This window comes from Oryctolagus cuniculus, chromosome 5 (genome assembly GCF_964237555.1).
Source record: "Oryctolagus cuniculus chromosome 5, mOryCun1.1, whole genome shotgun sequence".
NCBI lineage: Eukaryota > Metazoa > Chordata > Mammalia > Lagomorpha > Leporidae > Oryctolagus > Oryctolagus cuniculus.
In genome coordinates this window covers 122433919-122455284 of record NC_091436.1, presented here as the reverse complement: position 1 = coordinate 122455284, position 21366 = coordinate 122433919, and the positions used below count along the sequence as shown (strand labels likewise).

Genomic DNA, 21366 nt, shown 5'->3' with positions numbered 1-21366 from the left:
ATCCCACTGCTGGGAATTTACTCCAAAAATGAAATCATCATACAAACTAGTTATTTGTACCCTCATGTTTATTGTGACTCAACTCACAATAGCTACAATATGAAATCAACCAAGATGTCCATCAACTGATGACTGGATAAAGAAAATGTGGTATTTATATACCATGAAATAATACTCAGCCATAAAAATGAATGAAATCTTACCTTCAGCAACAAAGTAGATGCAACTGGAAACAGTTATACTTAGTAAAATAAGCCAGGCTCAAAAAAACAAATATTGAATGTTTTCTCTGATATGTGGCAACTAATATAAATACAAAAAAATGTATAAGAAAGGGATGTCACTTTGGGATATGATTGTTATTTTTAGCTCATGTTTAAATTCCTGTGGAACTGTGGTCTTCTTACTTTGTACGTGTTGAATATTATGATTAGTGATGAATTAATCCTGTGAATGTGGAGTGGATTAAAGTTATTTTATCTTTGCAAAAGCTGATGAAGATAGGGAGGGAGGGAGGAAGATTGAGGGGAGGGGAATGAAGGAAGTGTGGTTGTCTTCTTGGAACTATACCTATGCAATGCATAAAATCTGTTTCCTTTATTTTAGTAATTTAAAAAAATCTATACTAAATAATATTCATATTACAAGTTGCTAAGTGTGCCCACTCAATTTACTACGTACATGAGAACTTCTTTCCACCCACACTGCAGGGTCATGAATTATGTACACATAATCGCAACATCTATGCAAATCCTTTACCACACTTCACCTGTCATTCTTCCTTGTTCCTTTTCTGCCTGCTAGGACTTGCTTTACAAGATCAGGAAGCAAATGAAAATATGTTCCCCCTGTTCATTTTTTAGGAACTTTAGATTCAAGGGCAATTAGGAAGACTTCCTGAAAGTGCTGTGGCTCAACATCTCAGCTGAAGGCTCGCTGGATTCATGAAATTCCTTCCTAGACTTGACTCCACCCAGGAAGGGTCTGAAGCCAGGTTAGTGAGCTTCATCTGCTCTCTGGCCACAGCTTGCCTCATGTGTCTATATGGATTAGTTAATTCATCTCTGTTAGAGCCTAAGGGAGTTAGGTTTGCTGAGGGCTTAGTCTCTGCCTGGCCTTATTCTCTAGCTGCAATATATAACTGATCTTTCTTTTCACTATTCTTTGACTTATTTATGCTCCCCAATGGGCATTTTTTATGGAACAGACAGCATATTTTATTTTTGTGACACCATCACAATATGTGAGAAATAAAATGACCATAGTTCAGCAGGAATATAGGTAAGGGTTTTAGACAGTAATCAAGTGAAAAGATGTGACTTTTGTTCATATACAGTAAATTTTTAAAATAATCACGGATCATTAAAACTATAGTAGTATATCATTTGTAACCATTTGTCTGACAAAGATATGAAACAAAGTTTGACTTTGCTCCATCTGCACCTTCTTTTTTTGACAGACAGAGTTAGACAGTGAGAGAGAGAGAGACAGAGGGAAAGGTCTTCCTTTTCTGTTGGTTCATCCCCCAAATGGCTGCTATGGCTGGTGTGCTGCAGCTGGTGTGCTACACCAATTGGAAGCCAGGAGCCAGGTGCTTCCTCCTGGTCTCCCATGCGGGTATAGGGCCCAAGCACTTGGGCCATCCTCCACTGCCTTCCCGGGCCACAACAGAGAGCTGGACTGGAAGAGGAGCAACTGGGACAGAATCTGGCGCCCCAACTGGGACTAGAACCCAGAGTACCAGTGCTGCAGGCGGAGGATTAGCCTAGTGAGCAGCGGTGCCGGCCTCCATCTGCACTTTCAAGAAAATTATTTTAAGGAACTCTGTTAGCAGTTAGGGTTCTGATTTGTAATACCCTATATAGGGTTAATGGTGATGATCATGATGTTGATAACTTTCAGCTATTGTGATGATAATATCTTTGATATTTAGCTTTGAAATGTGGAGCCAGCAGAAAGAGGCAAAGCACAAGACTATGGCAAAGGAATAGAGTTATCTGCTGAAACTTCTACTTTTTCTATACAGTATTTTCTCCATACACAAGAGGGAGTCTTAGTGCTTGCTTCAGTTGCAGACAATTGTATACTTAATTTTAGTTTCATTTGCTTGTCTCCATATGCTTAGGGATCCAGAAATCCTTCACTGTGTAGGAGATTTTCCCAATTAGAGGGTAGTGAGTCACAGTAGGACAGTGATTCTCAACTAGGGAAAATATTTTCCTCCTGGTAACATCTGGAAAAGTCTGAAGACATTTTGGCTGTCAGAACTCTGGAGGTCCGTGTACTACTGGCATCTATTGGTAAGAGGCTGGGGATGCTGCTAAACATACTACAGGCATAGGACAGCCACAGCAACAAATTATCAGCCAGCACAGAATGTCAATAGCAACACTGATACGGAGTTTAAGAATGACTCTCCACATGAATTATCTGGGATGAACTCCAGGCTCCACCAGAATGTATCTGAGTGACCTTGGGTTCATAGTTGCTCAATTCTTCATGTCATAGTTTCTTTATTCATAAAATTTTTTGTGATATGATTAAATGTGTTGATGCAAAGAAAATGCTTACAACAGTGATTGGCAAATAGCAGTTCTTGGTAAATGTTACTATTAAAGAAATTTGTGGGGGCTGGCATTGTGTTACAGCTGGTTAAAGCCCTGGCCTGAAGTGCTGGCATCCCAGATGGGTACTGGTTCTAGTCCTGGGTGCTCCTCTTCTGATCCAGCTCTCTGTTGTGACCTGGGATAGCAGTAGAAGATGGCCCAAGTTCTTGGGCCCCTGCACCCATGTGGGAGACTGGAGGAAGCTCCTGGCTCCTGGCTTCGAATTGGCCCAACTCTAGCCATTGTGGTCATCTAGGGAGTGAACCAAAGATGGAAGCTCTCTCTTTCTGTCTCTACCTCTCTCTGTAACTCTTTCAAATAAATAAAATAAATCTTTAAAAAAGAAATTTGTGGCTACTAAGGAATGATGCTTCAGTGAACATACATCTTTCCAGGTACTTCTGACATTCCTTTCTTCTGCTGTAGAATGGTCAACAGTTGAGAGAAAGCCTTTTCCATTTTACACTTTAGCTGGCTTGAAAACAGATACTTGTGTCTTTTTCTGGGGCAGGTTATTTTGTTGTGAGTATCTCAGTGTGCCCAGTGAATTTACTGTGTGGTTATTTAGTCTGCTAAGTTGTGTGAGGTTATCACCTTTAGTTGGATAAACCTTCTTTCTGTATTGCAGGTGAAGATACTAATGCATGAAAATGAAGGCTCGGGCAACTTTCATTTGCTGTTTAGTATTATTTCTGGCCACAGAATGTTCCCACCATAGACCCAAGATTCACATAAAAGTAAGTTTGACCATTATTATGTGGTCAACCAAGAGAAATCCTTCAGTTCTCTTTGGTGGCCAGATTTCAAATAAACAGCATTTCATTTTAAATGACTGCAGCTTTACATTTGGTGATAATTTTATAAAAAAGGAAGCAAAGAAGAGAGGTGGCAGAGACTCACCTTTGGAACCACAGTACATTAGAATAATCACATCAGAAGCCATAGAGAATTTAGATAGCCAACTATTGAGAGGAGAAAGTTGGGCAGTAAAGCAATTTAGCCTCTGATCTTAACTTTGCTTTGCCCTAGTTACAAGAGTTGTTTCATTTTTCTGAGTCTTAAGCTCCTTATTTATAACATGGAAATTAAAAAAATATATTATTTACAGTCACTTATAGGTATAAAGATTTAAGATTTTATTATTACAGCTTAATGATTACTCCTAATATCTGTGAATTAGGATATACAGGACCTGGTGGCCCATATTAGCTCCATCTCATGCTTAATAATACAGGCGGAGAATAATTTATGGGTTTAATTTTCATCATCATGTTCTCCCTGGATATTTAAACTTTCCAAAAGATATACCCAGTCCAATAAGTTGACCTTCAGAGTCCAAGAGACCACTGTCAAGGTTCTAGCCCTTATGGGAGGACAGTGTATTTTCTGTGCTCTCAGCAATAAGTTCTTGCTATGCCAGCATGTGAATCTGCTGCCCTTGTCTTCCTAGTGCTGAACACATTTTCTCTTCATATTCATGTGGAGCCTCTAAAGAATACTATAGTAAAGAGGACCTTTGGGAATTTATGTATTTCAGAATGGAGATAAGCCTCAAAGCCCTGAAAGGAATCCTAAGACTGGAAGGATACAAGGTATGTGCCTACTGTACAGTCTTCATCCTTTGGGAGACAAGGTAGACTAAAGGACAAGCTTTAGTGTTGCAATAGTGTTCCCAGTCCATGACTTTCCAACTGAACAACAATCTAATAAGTTCTCTATATTTACCAGTATTGATAGGTTTTCTTATATCATTATCAACGGCATAGCTAATGAAGCAAGCTGGCAAGTATTCTCGTGTTTTCCACACTAGTTAAACAACTATCAATTTTCAAACCTAGAGGGGAAATCTGCTCAAAATCTGCTCAAAAATGATCTAATAGAAGGCAGAAAAGTAAAGAGGACAAAATTTAAGCTTAATTCCATCAAAGATCTTTCAAGGTGCTTAAATGTACACCACTCTGTTGCTGCAAGGTCTATTAAAATGATGCAAGATGGATATCATGATGGTCAGACTGGCCATACTCAAGAAGTGAGAAGTAGACCAATGAGGGAATCATTAGTAATAACATATGAATCATGTGGTTCTCACTCAAATTAGGGCTAACTGGATTCAGCCCAGTCATGGCCTTGTGTATTTTGGGTGGCAAACATATTTTTTTTATAAATGTGGAATTGATAAGGGAAAAAGAAGAGACATAGCTAACATTTATTGGGCATTTATGACAATATGGATCTAAGTGTTATTTAAGATGATGTCTCATTCAATATTTGAAACTACCTTATGGCATCATCTTCATCTAGTGGATAAGAAATTGAAAACTATTTTGATTAACTATCTTGTAAAAAATTGATACACTTGGTGGATGTCAAAGAAAGATGCAAATCTACTGTTCCTCTCCCAGAAAATGGAGTCATCTGTAAAGTTGTCCAAGTCATACAGACATGGGCACTCCTGGACTCTCAGCTAGTTGGTCACTGATTTCAATACCTTAATAGCATGTGGAATGACTTCTTCCCATTTCCACTGCCATTGTCTGAGGCAATTTCTCCTGGCATTATTTCAATGGCCTCAATATCAGACTCACTGTCATACATCAGTCCATTCAACCTACAGGCCAAATTCTACCTGCCACCAGTTTTTATAAATAAAGTTTTATTGGAACATAGCCAACCCTGTTCATTAACATATTTTCTTTGCTTTTATGCCAGAAAGGCAGAGTTGAAAAGTTGATACAGAGACCCACATGACTTATCAAGTGGAAAATATTTATTCTCTCACTAGGTTTAATATAGGAGGCAAAAATATAGGATGATTTCAGATCAATGATGAGTAATATTGCATCAGTCATTTATACACTAAAAAGTTGTTCATTGCTTAACTGAACATTCACAGTTGCCCCCATTATTTGCAGGTTTCTGTTATTTGCCAATTTGCTTACTCACTGAAATTTATTTGTGACCCTACATCAATATTCACAGTGCTTTTGTGGTTCTTCACAGATATGCACATAGCAACAAAACATAAATTGCATTTCAGGTTACATATGATCCCTACTGTGGTTGACCAAGGTGATGTTCCCCCTTTTTGTTCTAACTCCCATTCTGTAGATAAATATCCTTTCCCTGTCTACATATTGCCATAGGGTGTTTGTGTGTGTGTGTGTGTGTGTGCTTCCTGTTGTTGGTTTTGCTATTTAAAATGGCTGCTAGCCATAGTGCTGACATACTTTCTAGTGTTCCTAAGCCAAAGATGGCTAGGATGTGTTTTGTGGAGAAAATCCTTGTGTTAGGTAAGTTTTGTTCAGGCACAAAGTAAATGCTATTGGCTGTGAGTTCAGTTAACCCATAACATATATTAGGTAAAGTGTTTTTAAGTGAAAAGACACATAAAACAATGTTGTATTTACAGCTGATGAAAACTGTTAAAATCTTGAAGGAATTTAACCTTATATTTCCCTAGAAGCAATGGTTCAGTGTTTACTAAATTCAGTGTTTATGATGATTTTATAGAACAAAACTTCTGTGAATAGTGAGAATCTTCTGTACCTGAGAGTAAATTTAACATTACGTTGGGTTTTCTGGTTTTTTTTTTTTTTTAATTTAACAGCTCCATTTATCTGTTCCTTTAAAAAGTTTAGTAACTCCTGCTCTGTGTTGTCAGTTAACATTCAGAAAGTAATTCAATCACATTTTCTGGTAACTCATTTTTATTTTTTCTGACAGGCAGTTAGACAGTGAGAGAGAGAGAGACAGAGAGAAAGGTCTTCCTTCTGTTGGTACACCCCCCCAAATGGCTGCTACGACTGGCGCACTGCGCCGATCTGAAGCCAGGAGCCAGGCGCTTCCTCTTGGTCTCCCATGTGGGTTCAGGGCCCAAGCACTTGGGCCGTCCTCCACTGCCTTCCTGGGCTACAGCAGAGAGCTGGACTGGAAGAGGAGCAACCAGGACAGAACCGGTGCCCCATCTGGGACTAGAACCCAGAGTGCTGGCGCTGAAGGTGGAGGATTAACCTAGTGAGCCACGGCGCTGGCCTCTGGTAACTCTTAACTAGCACAGCATCATAGGTCCTTCATGACATAATTTCTGATTTTTTCCCACTTGCATTTTTGCCACTTCCCTTTCAGGTGCTCTGAATTAGCCTATCTGAATTGTCCACAATTTGCCTGTCTACATGCTAATCACTCTTCCTCAATGCCAACCTCACAGTCTGCAGCTGTTTCTCATTGCTGTGGACCCAGTTCAATGTCTCCTCTTCCACAAAGCAATCCAAACTCCCCCAGAATGGATTAGATGTTATTGTCAGAGAAGAGAAATTCTAAGTTGGGTTCTTACTTTTTCTCTTTTCTGTTTTAGAGAAATGCCATGGATCTTGCAGTTCTCCTTCCAACTGCAGCCAGCCCTGCGGTAAACACTTTCATGGAGAAGTAGGATTTACATGTGATCAAAAAAAGTGGCAAAAATCAACTGAAACATGTACAAGCCTTTCCTTGGATACACTCTTTCAGGTGATGCATTTACATATGACTAGGGATAGAAGCCAATACCTGAGGAGGTAACAGAGGCATTTTCAATGTAGTCTGTTCAGCATGGCATAAATATCAGACCTGGTCTTAGGAAAAGCTGCAGACTGGGTTAAATTGGTTTCTTGTCCTACCTTCCTTATACAAACCCTCCCGTCTCTTAACTCATTTCTCAAAACTTAAATCATTTCTCAAAACAAACCAACCAACCCTGAAACTCATTTATACTATAATGTAAAAAACTTCTTAGTGGGTTAAGTTTTAGCTCTAAAGGTGGGTTTATATGCGCTTGTGCCAATTAATTAATCAATTGAATGTGTATAAAAATGTAATTAATTTTGAAATCTTTCTCTTGTACCTTCAATCACTTGACTAATAAAAGGAGGAATATGTGATCCAGAGGGAACAGAATAAATTCAATGTGTAATAATTAATCTCAGTTAAATCAAAATCTCCTATCTAATATCTTTCCACTTAGCAACCATTTCTTCTTTCTCTCATATCCCGTTGAGGCACATAGATTTCTGTATTTCCTTAAATTTTATTGGTGGTTTTATAAAAGAATTGCAGGTGAAGTCTCTATCACTTAACACAGGTAATCATGAAGAAGTCATTGCAACTATGATAGCATTCAGAAGGGAATAAATGGAATTAAATTCTTGCATTCCCTTATCTAAAGTCACATTCCAAGTAATTGTAGGTAAAAGTACTAGGAAATGAGTGAATAGCTTTTAGTTAATGAAATCTGAATTTCTGAAATCACAATAACTTTAGCATTCAGTGTTGAATGTGCCAATGTGCAAGACCCATTACCCTTGAAATCCTTGCTCTGTTTACCCATATCTCTGTAGAGAATTGGTTGTGATAGTACTCAGGGCAAAATCACTGTTCTGAAAGAAAATGTCCGAAAGAAAGGTTAACATCACAATCTAGTGGGAGGCCGGCGCCGCGGCTCACTAGGCTAATCCTCCGCCTAGCGGCGCCGGCACACCGGGTTCTAGTCCCGGTCGGGGCTCCAGATTCTGTCCCGGTTGCCCCTCTTCCAGGCCAGCTCTCTGCTGTGGCCAGGGAGTGCAGTGGAGGATGGCCCAGGTGCTTGGGCCCTGCACCCCATGGGAGACCAGGAAAAGCACCTGGCTCCTGGCTCCTGCCATCGGATCAGCGCGGTGCGCCGGCCGCAGCGCACCAGCCGTGGCGGCCATTGGAGGGTGAACCAACGGCAAAAGGAAGACCTTTCTCTCTGTCTCTCTCTCTTTCTCTCACTGTCCACTTTGCCTGTCAAAACAAACAAACAAACAAAAAAACAAAACAAAACAAAAAAACCCAAAAACAATCTAGTGGGAATTTCAGTGGAATCTCTGCCTATTATGACTCCACATTTCTTATTCTCTGTACAACTCAGGATGTACACTTGCTTCTCCATCTATTTTCTCTGTATGGATTGTGTCTTTTGCTCTTTTAATCTGACACATTAATTACTTAAGCATTTTTGAATGAAGCAATATATTTTTTCAACAGGACTCAGACGATGTATCGCGCCTTTCTGTGGTAGCACCCTCCATACCTCTGCACATTCTTGACTTTCGAGCTCCAGAGCCTATTGAGAGCGTGGCTCAAGGAATCCGTAAGAACTGCCCCCTTGATTATGCCTGCATAATTGATGTTGTGAAATCATCAGAAACCACATCTGGAAACATTGCATTTATAGTGGAGTTATTAAAAAATATTTCTACAGACTTGTCTGACAATGTTACTCGAGAGAAAATGAAGGTATTCTTTGTTAAATTAATTAAAAACTGATGATGTTTTTCTGAAGATCTTATATTTTGACACTTATAAATGTACTTCTCAGGGTAAAAACTACAACTGTTAAAACAACAGCAGGCATTTCAATTTTGAAATAGTCATTCTAATTTATAGATGTTTTCAAAAAGGATATTTTTAAAAATTCATTTTTATACACATTATTTTCAAGAAAATATCACACAGTAATGATCATGACTAAGACTGACTATTTCAGTGTTCCCCAATTATACTCTATAGAACTTAAGTGTTCTAAGAAATGTTAATGGAGGTTCCTTTTTAATTCTTTTTTTCTTCTTAATTGACATAATAATTATACATATTTGTGGGGTACTGTTTGATAGTCCAATAAATCTATGCAATGTGCAATGATTACATTAGTATTTCTGACTCCTTATATCTTACATATAGAATTTTAAAAAGTTGATTTCAAAGAAGAAAGGTAGGGGTGAATACTTGGTACAAAGGTTAGGACACCACTTGGGATGCCCACATTCCGTATCAGAGTGCTTGGGTTCGAGTCCTAGCTCTATTTTAGATTCCAACATTCTATTAATGTGCACACTGGGAGGCAGCAGGTAATGTGTCAAATACATGGGTCCCTGACAGCCATATAGGAGACTCAGATTAAAATCCAGCCTCCTGGCTCTGGCCTGGCCCAGCCTTGGATGTTTAGGGAATTTGGGGAGTGTATGGAAGATTGCTCTTTCCTTGTCTGTCTGTCTCAGTCTCTCTTCCTTTCAAATAAATAAAACAATATGTAAAAGTTAAAGCAAAAATAAGGGAGTGAATTAATGGTCACTAAAGGCTAAGAAGTATAGGGAGGTGTTGGATAGACAGAGGTTGTTTCACAGCAATGGAAATGCACTTACATGGGAATTCCATTTTAAACAGGGAGATGAATGGCACAGCAGTTGTAGGAAGATCTGGGTTAGCAAAGCTGAGCAGATTTCCTTATGGCAGGATTTTCAGAGCTTTTCGTGAGCTAATGAATGTTGGAACTCTTTATAAGAAGGATGATATAGGAATACGGTATGTCGTATTTCTCAAACTTAGATGACTGTAGAATCCACCCCCACTCCCCTCCATTAAGCATCATTATCCCTAATGAGAATCTTGGGTTCTCACTGCAGTTTGGAAATTCTGCCCTATGTGCAATAGAAGAGCAGGTCAACTTTAGTTGTTTAATTTTTATTTTCTTTTTACTTTTCTTCCCTCTGTGCAACCTCACTAATATGTCATTCTAATACAAAAAAAGGGAATTTGAAGAGATATATGTCAAATAAAATGAAACAACTGAATATGTAGAACTTTCAGATTTTAAAAATCGACATTTTACCTGAGTGTATAAATCCTTGGTGTAACATCCTCCTTTCACCATTGCAGAGCTACGGTGAAGTGGCTAACCACATCCTCAACACCACAGCCATTTCAAACTGGGCCTTCATTCCTGACGTGAACGCCAGCTCAGATCTGCTGCAGTCAGTGAACATGTTTGCTGGACAGCTCCGAATCCACAATGAATCTGAGAATATTGTGGATGAACTCTTCATTCAGACAAAAGGCTTTCACATCAGCCGCAATACCTCAGAGAAAAGTCTGAACTTCTCCATGCACTTGAACAATACAACAGAAGATATCTTAGGAATGATAGAAATTCCTCAGCAGGAGCTGAGGAAGCTGCCGCCAAATGCATCTCAAGCCATTAGCATAGCTTTTCCAACGTTGGGGGCCATTCTGAAAGAAGCCCACTTGAAGAATGTGAGTCTTTCCAGACCTGTAAATGGTCTGGTCCTTTCAGTGGTTTTACCGGAAAGCCTGAAAGAAATCCTGCTCACCTTTGAAAAGATCAACAAATCCCGGACTGCCAGAGCCCAGTGTGTTGGCTGGCACTTCACGCAAAGGCGGTGGGACGAGAAGGTGTGTGAAACGACGTTGGATATCATGAGCAAAGTCAAATGTCGCTGCAACTACACCAATGCGCTGATGTCTTTTTCTATTCTGATGTCCCCCAGATTGGTGACTGACAAAGTTCTGGACTACATCACCTGTATTGGGCTCAGCATCTCAATCCTTAGCTTGATTCTCTGCCTGATCATTGAAGTTACGGTTTGGTCCCGGGTGGTTGTGACCGAGATATCATACATGCGTCACGTGTGCATTGTGAACATAGCAGTGTCACTGCTGACTGCTAATGTGTGGTTCATTGTAGGCTCTATATTTAACAGAAAGGACCAGGACTACAACTGGTGTGTTGCAGTGACATTTTTCAGCCATTTTTTCTACCTCTGTCTGTTTTTCTGGATGCTCTTCAAAGCACTGCTCATCGTCTATGGAATACTGGTCATTTTCCGGAGGATGATGAAGTCCCGCATGATGGCCATTGGTTTTGCCATTGGATATGGGTGCCCGTTGGTCATTGCTGTCACCACAGTTGCAGTCACAGAGCCAGAGAAGGGCTATGTGAGACAGGAGGCTTGCTGGCTTAATTGGGACAATACCAAAGCCCTTTTTGCATTTGTCATCCCAGCCTTGGTCATTGTGGCTGTGAATCTCATTGTGGTTTTGGTTGTGGCTTTCAATACTCAGAGACCCTCTATTGGCAGTTCCAAGTCTCAGGATGTAGCCATAATTATAAGGATCAGCAAAAATGTTGCCATTCTCACTCCATTGCTGGGCCTGACCTGGGGTTTTGGAATAGCCACTCTCATAGAAGGCACTTCTTTGATATTCCATATAATCTTTGCCCTACTAAATGCTTTCCAGGTAAGTTCCACGAAGGAAATTTTTGTGTGTGTGTTCTGGCTAGACCAACAAAAATGCCTATTATTTAAACTAGTAGAACACAAAATATTCCCTTCATTTTCTTCCATATATTAAGGGTATTTGACTGTTGCATCTCAAACCCTATTGATTGTTCAGTTAGATGATCTGGCTCATTGGTAGGAATCTCCTTTCTTCTCTTCCGATTTCCTTTGCATCCCTCCTAAAGTTTCACTGTCTGGAGAACTTAACCTTCATTTATAGAGGGCTAACCTTAGCTCACGGTAAGTGAGACTACTCAAATATTATGCCTCAAAGCCAGCACAAGTTTTATCTTTTCTCTAGTATTTGTGAACTCAGTAGAATGGATGTTTTCCATAGTGTGAAGGGATGGCCCTTGATACTTTGGGTATTAATCAGGAGTTTCATACCTCTCTCCTCTAATTCCCTGTGGGATCAGTGCAAGTCATTATAGAAGTAGATCTTTTGATACATTACCTGATCTTGGGAACGTCACTTTCGTCTAGACTTGAACCTTCCAGTCTGTGAAATAAGTTATAGCTCTCCAGTGATCTCTGTTGTTGTCATCCACTTAACGTGCTTGGTCTGGCAGGTTCCTCTAAAAGTTGTTTCACTCCCTCTCATCTACTAAGCTTGCAATTCTGAGAAGCTGTCATAAGCCAGAATGGAGTTCATACCTCTGAGTAATGGCGAATTTAGCAGCTCTATATACTTAATTATGCTTTTAATCAAGGGTTGGCAAATGATTACCTGCTGCCTGTTTTTGTAAATAGGACTTTATAGGACAGCCATATTCAGTTGTTTACATTTTTTCTGTGACTTCTTTTGAGCTTCACTGGCAAATTTGAGCTATTGCAGCAGGCTCTGTGGCCCACAAAGCCCAAAGTAGTTACAGTGATGTTCTTTGCAGAAAAAAATTTATTATTGCTTCAACTATTATGAATAAAACTACTTGGAAAAGCGGCAGAGTATTCATAGTTACATGCCACTCTGCTCTAGTTAAAAGCAAGGCACAAAATACAAAGCATACTTTAAAGAAATGCCAACCTAGATCCATTATATATCACACATATAATTCTTTAATAACAATGGAACACATTTCCTTAACTTATCCTGTGCCATTGCTTTAGAGAGAAACCTTTAAGTGTTTTATTTTTTTTTCTCTTGAAACCGAAAGCTCTTGGACTGATGAATTTCCCACTATTGAAGTCACTCTGGTGACTGATGATCTCATCGCTTTTCTTACTTTGTAACTTAATTAAATGTGGGGAGCTCTGCTCTATATAATTCTTTTTTAGTTCATTTGTGTTTCTCTTTTCCTGACAGAAAAAAAGCATGCATTTTTATTTACATATAATACTCTTTTCTCAGGAAACTTTCCTTATGACTCACATTTAAAATTTTCGGTCATCTGGGTCAGTGTTTCTTCTCTCTCTCTCTCTCTCTCTCTCTCTCTCTCTCTCTCTCTCTCTCCCTTAGATTAAAAAAGAGATCCTCCTGGCAGTAATTCTGTAGCTTTCTCTTTTATGCAGAACTTTCTCACCAGCTCAAAGACCCTGTCTGCCTATTTACTATTAACGTAAACTGAAAGTAGACTAGAATATAAGCCTGATTTTCTTAAGACACTTTCCATGACTGATTTTGAATTACAAGATTCCATGTCCTGTATTACTATCATGAGTAAGAACAATGACCATAACATTTGCGAATAAAGCACGAAAAACTTAATAATATTAAGAGCTCTATCCTATAACTGGAGCTATTTCAATCAATCTCACGCACTATCCCATAAGGGTGCTCTTCCAAGGGTGGAGATTGACTCCAAGGAAATACTCTTTATGCATGTGTCCCCACTTCAGTGGAAACTGGCTTCTAATGACCAAAAGCTACCCTAGAAGGTACCTAGGAAATTTGATAGCAAAATAATAGCATGGATATTGTTTACAAGCCGTCTCTGAATGATTCTGTTGAATTTTGCCACAGGGTTTCTTCATCTTACTTTTTGGAACCATTATGGATCACAAGGTATTTTGAATTGGCTGCACTCATTGTAAATGATTTTCATGTGGTTGAGGGAAGCAGGAGGGTGAAGCTGCTTTGCTGGGGAGTGAAGTCCGGGGAGCTTTGCTTGTGAGGATGGTGCAGAGCATCAGCTGCAAGGAGAGGGGAGAACTATCCTCTCTTATCAAGTCAACAGAGGCTGTGTGTGAGTATTGCTGGTGAAAAGAATCAAAAGCATGGCCATAGTTTTAATCAGAATTCTAAATCTAGCTATAACTACACTTCCAGTGTTATCCAAATGTCATTATTTGCCAGGCGGTTGCTCTTGCTGAGGTTACAGGTCTCAAGGTTTCAGGACATGCCCGTGAGCCTGGGGATTCTGCTGTTTCCTCTGACATCTGTATATTTCTCACTGTTACTGCTTTTTAGATAAGAGACGCCTTGAAGATGAGGATGTCATCACTGAAGGGGAAATCGAGGGTAGCAGAGGTAAGCACTTACCTTTTAGTCTCAACCCTGGGTGGTCCTCTACATTTTGCTGATGCAAATATTATAGGTTAGATCTCAGGGTTTGTTATAGGCAAAGAGTCACATGTTTCCTCCTTGTATACATCTGGAGTGCTCCTCCCCCATACTGACGGTCAACAGCATATTCCCTTCCAGAGAACTTTCTACAGGGTGTGTTTCAGCTTGACATGTGGTGATGGGACCACATGAATCCAGGATTACTGAATCATAGAATGTGAGAGCTAGGAAATGAGAGATGAATTAAAAATGAGATTTAGGGCTGGCGCCGTGGCTCACTTGGTTAATCCTCTGCCTGCGGCCCCGGCATCCCATATGGGCGCCAGGTTCTAGTCCCGGTTGCTCCTCTTCCAGTCCAGCTCTCTACTATGGCCCGGGAGTGCAGTGGAGGATGGTCCAAGTGCTTGAACCCTGTACCCGCATGGGAGACCAGGAGGAAGCACCTGGCTCCTGGCTTCGGATCAACGTAGCTCTGGCCGTAGCGGCCATTTGAGGAGTGAACCAATGGAAGGAAGACCTTTCTCTCTGTCTCTCTCTCTCACTGTCTAACTCTGTCAAATAAAAAAATAAATTAAAAAAAATGAGATTTAGGCTGGCGTCGCGGCTCACTAGGCTAATCCTCCGCCTAGCGGCGCCGGCACACCGGGTTCTAGTCCCGGTCGGGGCGCCGGATTCTGTCCTGGTTGCCCCTCTTCCAGGCCAGCTCTCTGCTGTGGCCAGGGAGTGCAGTGGAGGATGGCCCAGGTGCTTGGGCCCTGCACCCCAGGGGAGACCAGGAGAAGCACCTGGCTCCTGCCTTCCGATCAGCGCAGTGCGCCGGCCACAGCGCGCCGGCCACAGTGGCCATTGGAGGGTGAACCAACGGCAAAGGAAGACCTTTCTCTCTGTCTCTCTCTCTCACTGTCCACTCTGCCTGTCAAAAAAAAAAAAAAAAATGAGATTTAGCCCAACGCACTCATTTAACAAGTAAGAAACTGAAGTCCAGGGAACTTAGGAGATGTGCTCAAGTTCACCCAGCTGATCAGGAGCAGAATCACAACTAGGACCAATGTCATGAATTTTTTTTTTTTTTGACAGACAGAGTGCACAGTGAGAGAAAGAGAGAGAGACAGAGAGAAAGGTCTTCCTTTGCCGTTGGTTCACCCTCCAATGGCCACTGTGGCCGGTGCGCTGTGGCTGGCGCACTGCGCTGATCGGAAGGCAGGAGCCAGGTGCTTCTCCTGGTCTCCCCTGGGGTGCAGGGCCCAAGCACCTGGGCCATCCTCCACTGCACTCCCTGGCCACAGCAGAGAGCTGGCCTGGAAGAGGAGCAACCGGGACAGAATCCGGCGCCCCGACTGGGACTAGAACCCGGTGTGCCGGCGCCACTAGGCGGAGGATTAGCCTGTTGAGCTGTGGCGCTGGCCTTCATGAAAATCTTTCCATGCTCCTTGTTCATGACTGTTTCCAGTAAACCATACTTTTTCTGGTTTGGTGTATCCAGGTACTTATAGATCTTGAAGTCTTTTGATTTGGCACTCTGTATTTTAAGGCACTAAAATTGCCAACATTACCAGATTAGTTAAAACCAATTGTTCAACAGACTGATTATGAGCTACTTTCTTAAAAATAGACTTTCTGGATACACTGGGAATAATCACTTATCTATAATTAACTAGGATTGAATATGACCTTTAATATCATAGTGATCAATTTTAAGATAGGCATTTTCTTTAATTTATCATTCCAAATTGAAATATATGTTATAGTCAATGGTATGCCATGACTTAATTGGTAAGTTTTGTTTCTATTTTTTGACTGAACATAAAACTAATGAGGTAGCATACTATGTTAATTAAGTGGAATATGATAATTTAATTCTGTGTAGCAGTGTCTATTTGCGTGCTTTTCTTCATGTCTTCATTTTCATGTTTATCTCCAGGCAGGCATACACAAAAATGTAAATATCTGTCTTTTATCCAAAGCAGTATGCATTGTCACCACTATTATTTCTCCCCCATTTAGAATGCATCACTAAGCCCAACCAATGGATCTAAATTAATGAATCGTTAAGAATGAAATGTGAGTATTAAAAACTCAAAGATAAACTTTACTTGTGAGTTGTATCAAGACACTCAGTGCCCTTTGGGAATGTACTATTCTTTGCTATCTTATGCTAGAATGAGGTGGGAAGGGAATGGGGAGGCCTAATTTCTTCATTGCTAAGTACACAAATGAAAATATGAACACTTTCTTTGAAATTGATGTTATCTCAGTATAAATGACTAAACCTTAAGCATGCTCTTAATTTCTGTCCTCTGAGCAGATGCTGTTATTATCGCACAGATACAGTGCTATCTTAACTGCTCACATGCCTTAACATCATCTAATCAGTGAATACTAACCCTTACAATAGCCCCATGAATGAGAGGAAAGATTTGATTGATTGAAATAGCAAAGCAACAGACCCACCCCTTTCTACTGAAATGGGGCCCAGAATCATTCCTATGGGCGTGTCAGTGGGGTTGTGGCCAATTAGCTGCCTACTCACAGTCAACCCATGAGACTTATTTCTACAGGAGTAAAACCAGGGTAAAAGACTAGTAGGCAGTCATGAAGGGCAGAATAAGTCACAAGAAGGTAACCAGAAGCCTGAGAAGTACCATGAAGGTATAGGCAGGGTTGTTCAGCCTTTGTAATGGTGTTGTCTGGGAGAGGTTTCATGGCCTTTATGCATGGACCTGGATGAGTCTTAGACATTTCTTTTCATTAAACACCATCTGGCTTCAGCCACATCCTCTTTTACATTACTTACCTTTCTGAGTCATGACCATATACGACCAATGGGGCAAAACAAGGGATTAAAACAACCTCATGGAACCAAAGACATTGTGAGTTGGAAGAACCCTTATGGGATCTCCTATGTTACAGGTCCTTCAAACCTGATGTTCTGGTGTGGAGCATGGGCACGTGGTGCCAGGGATAGGGAGAGGTAGTATTAGGGCTCTGTAAACATTAGCTGACATGAATGGGGTGCTGGGAAAACAAAGTGCAATTCTAGCACCTTATCATTAATTGATTATCTCCACATTTAGATTTTTATATTAGAACTTTAAAAAGGTTGACTCTTCTAGCTTGTTCTAATTTCTAGTCGGCAGGTTTCCTCCACAGTGGTGTATCATTATAACATTTCTTGATTTGTCACTAATTGAGAGTCACTAATTCAGCTGGTCCCAATTTGATGACAACCTGTTTTGGGTTTATCAGACTGTCTCAGGCAGAGGAGGCTCCACCCTACCTCCTTAGGATATTCCATCCAGCCGCTCAAGAAAGGAGAAGTCTGGTTGAGGTCTTATCTCCACTAGTTGAATATACATGGTTGGCCATAATATAAGTTGGATAAAACCTGTAGAAACTGAGATCAGAGACTATACTATTTATAGACTTGGGGAGGTATGCAAGACCTTAGACCCACCTTAAGAGGAAGTCTAGGAAGGAAGAGGGAATGCATTACCCCAGGAATTCCTTGCTAAATTATTTTGCAACTTTTAGCTTCTATTTTTGAACCCAGTGGGTAGGTAATGTACCAAACATTATTTTTCTCAGCATATCCTCCACAGGTGGCCATGTGACTATTGCCATTTCCCAAAAACTGGAGTATATGCTTTTTTACATCAAGACTTATGGTATCAGAAGTGTACTGGAGGGGCTGGTGCTGTGGCATGGTGGGTTAAAGCCCTGGCCTTAAGTGCCGGCATCCCATATTGGTGCGGGTTCTAGTCCTGGCTGCTCCCTTTCTGATACAGCTCTCTGTTGTGGCCTGAGAAAGCAGTAGAAGATGGCCCAAGTCCTTGGGCCCCTGTACCATGTGGGAGACATGGAAGAAGCTCCTGGCTTTGGTTCGGCATAGCTCCGGCTGTTGCAGCTATCTGGGGAGTGAACCAGCAGATGGATGACCTCTCTTTCTGTTTCTACCTCTCTCTGTACCTCTTTCAAATAAATAAAATAAATCTTTCAAAAAGAGTGTACTGGAACAGCAGCTGGCATCATGGCAGACCATATTGGAAACCCAAAAAGCAACAGAATACAGGGACAGCAAATTTACAATATTCACAATAATGATTTTCAAAGGATCATTGGGGAGCAGGCATCACCAAGTGGGGTTTGTTAGTAGGGAGAGGGACTACAGGCACAGGGATTATGGCAGAATTCAACTCAGGCACATCTGGGGAGATTGATAAGCATAAAGCAGGGCCATAGTCTGGGACATGGCTAATCCTTAGAGAAAATCTATTTCAGACCTTCAACCTGAACACAAAATCAAAGACTGAGCAGGTCCCAGGAGGCAGGCAGAATTCCAGTGGTGAGAAAGGGGCAGGCAATCAGCACTGTACTTGTAAGAGAATTGAGGCTCCTAGTGTAGGAGGAAACCCCTCACATTCCAATGACATCGTCGGGATTGTTTCCAGAAACTGGATTGACAACACTCTGTCAAGTAGTCTGGGGGTCAGAAAAGGGCATCAGATGTATGAAAGTGGGAAATTTGGTTCAGTTATGGATTCTAGCAAGGAAATCCAGGCAGGGAAGAGGGGGCATCACAGGTGCACAGCGCCCTCTTCTGTTTATATGAAGGGCAGTCTTTTATAAACAGACTTAAAGGCAGTATGATTCCAGTGGTGCCAGCAAGCCTCTCAGTTCTTCGTAGATGTCTGATTTTAGGCCTGAAATTCACTTACAAGGATACAAAGTTCTTCATTCCACAGTAAAAAAATAAGCAAAGACAACAAAGCAAGCAACAGGGTTTACAATGTAAAATGGTAAACTCAGAGAGACAGAATCATGCCAGTGACCAAATTCATGCATCAAAGGAGGTGCTATGATAGGGTTTAGAGAGCAGCATAGAGAAGACAAAAGACATAGGAGAAAATGGCTGGGAAAATGGCCTTCCCTCTGTATGACCCTGGGAACATCATTTATGTCTCTCTGCCCCATTTCCTCATCTGTAAAAGGGAGTTCATAATAGTACATACCTCTTAGGATGGTTTGGGGTTGCGGGTGGGAGGGATGTTATGGGGGGGAAGCCATTGTAATCCATAAGCTGTACTTTGGAAATTTATATTCATTAAATAAAAGTTAAAAAAAAGAAATAAATGAGCTAATACATTAAAAAACTCCTAGAATCGCGTTGGGGTCAAATTAAGTTTTCAGTAAATTCCAGCTATTATTTTTTCCAATAACAAGTATCACAATCACTTTGCCCAGGTTGCCTCCTTCCTTGAGGATGTCCTGCAAATGAGACTGAGAGTGAGCTCCTGGAGGAAGACAAGGAAGCCAGGCTTGACTGAGAAGAGACTGCCATGCTTCCTTGAAAGACATTTTCCTTCTTCCAGCAGTGACACCCAAGCTCTTGATGTGAAAATATTTGATGAGAAAAGTTTGAGGATGGCATTTGATGACTGGGCTTTAGCAATGCTGATAGACTGACCTGTTGACCTACCCTTGACGTACAAGAGGTTGTTTTCCTGGCCAAGCTTGGGAAGATTAACAATGAACCTGCCAAAATGTTATGGTCTCCTTGGCAAGACTGAGGTTACTGGGTTCCTACTGGACTTGGTCTGCTTTTCTTTCTGATATAGGTGCTATACCTCTATGATTCCATCATCATCTCTTTGCACAGATTCTGGGCACTTGGGGAATGGGGGCTCCATCCAACTTCGGGGGTAGGGATAGAATAGCAATGGGAGTGCTAGGCAGGAGAAACAGTCTACTTTGGAGACAGTTATGGCCTGTGGGCTCCCTAAAGGTAAGGAACAGAGGAGAAGTCTGAGAATTATTTAATGTGTTTGTTATTTTAATCTATGTTAGACATTGATGAAATAATTTAGTTTCTAGAATCTTAGTTTCCTCATGTGTGAAAAAGAAAAAATATTCTTGTAGGTTTTACTGTTTGTGTGTTTTGTGTGTACCTGCACACAGAGTGTGTGCATGTATGTCTTTTTTAAGCACTATAAATAAAGAAAATTCATGTTGTTATTTTAGAAATAACAATGAATATATTTAACTTTCACAACATGCTCATGTGTGCCACGATAAATTTCCTCACTGGTACCACAAGATTCTTGTGTACCAATTCTATTTTCAGTCCACCTGAACTCACTGTATAGACCTGCAGGAGGCTAGAGAATGAAATCCTATCATATGCCCACAATGAAGGAACTTAGAAATATTTGGCAAAAAGCACTACTTTGGACTGCCTTTCAGGGCCTCTCAATGAAATCTCTATCACCAGTTTGGTTTTAAATAGCAAGGCATTTAGTAGTGCCCTAGACGGACATATGAATGGGAGTAAAGCAATATAAAGTAAAAGTCATAAAAGCAATTTAATCACCCCCTTGACAAAAAACAAGAAAAACTGGATGAATGCCTCTTTGTAGGGCTGCTGTCAACAGTTGATCTCATGGAAGGTGAGTGTTACTGTGGTTACCAGAGTCTAGGAGAGATACTAAGTTGGAGTTAGATAGTAGTGAGATATTTTGGTGATATATTGCGACTATAAATAATAATAATGGACAATATATTGCTCTAAAAACAACTAGAAGAAAGGATTTTGAAAGTTTTACCATAATAAATAATAAATGTTTGGGTAGATAGGTATGTTTACCCTGATTGAACATTATACAATGTATACATATATCAAAGCATTATATGGTAACCATCCATATGACCATTTTGTGTCAGTTAAAAATTTAAAAAATAAACATAATTACAAGAACAAAATCTGCTGTAGTATTGGTTTAGAAACAGTATAAGAGTCATTTTGAATTATTAGAGGAGCTCCAAGATGGCAGAATAGGGAGGAGCGCATTGATAGTCTGGGAAAAGATAGTTTAATAAAAGTGGAGATACTGTAGTCTCAGGGAAGAGTTAGGGAAAAAACTGCAGAGGAAACTCTTCCAGAACTAGTGGTACACGGTGGACCTACCTGGGGAGCATGGGCACTCATGGCTTGGGACCCCAGCTGCCAAGTCTACACACCAATGCTGGAAAGGGAGGTGAAGCAAAACCGCAGTTGCTGGAGATACTGGCAGAAAGACATAGGCAGGAAGAGCCTAGAGGGAACGAGGCTTAAAGCCCCATGGGGGAAATT

The 21366-nt window shown here is 40.7% G+C and overlaps 1 protein-coding gene across 5 annotated transcripts in view; it reads left to right on the top strand.

Annotated features, from left to right (window-relative positions):
- LOC100352009 (adhesion G protein-coupled receptor F4) overlaps positions 1-20996 on the top strand; it is a 28936-nt gene extending 7940 nt beyond the window's left edge. For 2 of the 5 annotated variants that reach the window (XM_008263022.4, XM_008263023.4), the window contains 10 exons: positions 864-994; positions 3235-3343; positions 4144-4198; positions 6961-7112; positions 8646-8897; positions 10317-11696; positions 13698-13739; positions 14145-14204; positions 16245-16301; positions 19482-20996. In XM_008263022.4, the coding sequence (XP_008261244.3) occupies positions 3251-3343; positions 4144-4198; positions 6961-7112; positions 8646-8897; positions 10317-11696; positions 13698-13739; positions 14145-14204; positions 16245-16292 (2082 nt within the window). In that variant the 5' untranslated portion in view covers positions 864-994; positions 3235-3250 and the 3' untranslated portion in view covers positions 16293-16301; positions 19482-20996. The remainder of the gene's footprint in view (positions 1-863; positions 995-3234; positions 3344-4143; positions 4199-6960; positions 7113-8645; positions 8898-10316; positions 11697-13697; positions 13740-14144; positions 14205-16244; positions 16302-19481) is intronic. The other 3 variants (XM_017345169.3, XM_002714479.5, XM_051854651.2) reach the window with 2 other exon arrangements.
- The last annotated feature ends 370 nt before the right edge of the window (positions 20997-21366 follow it).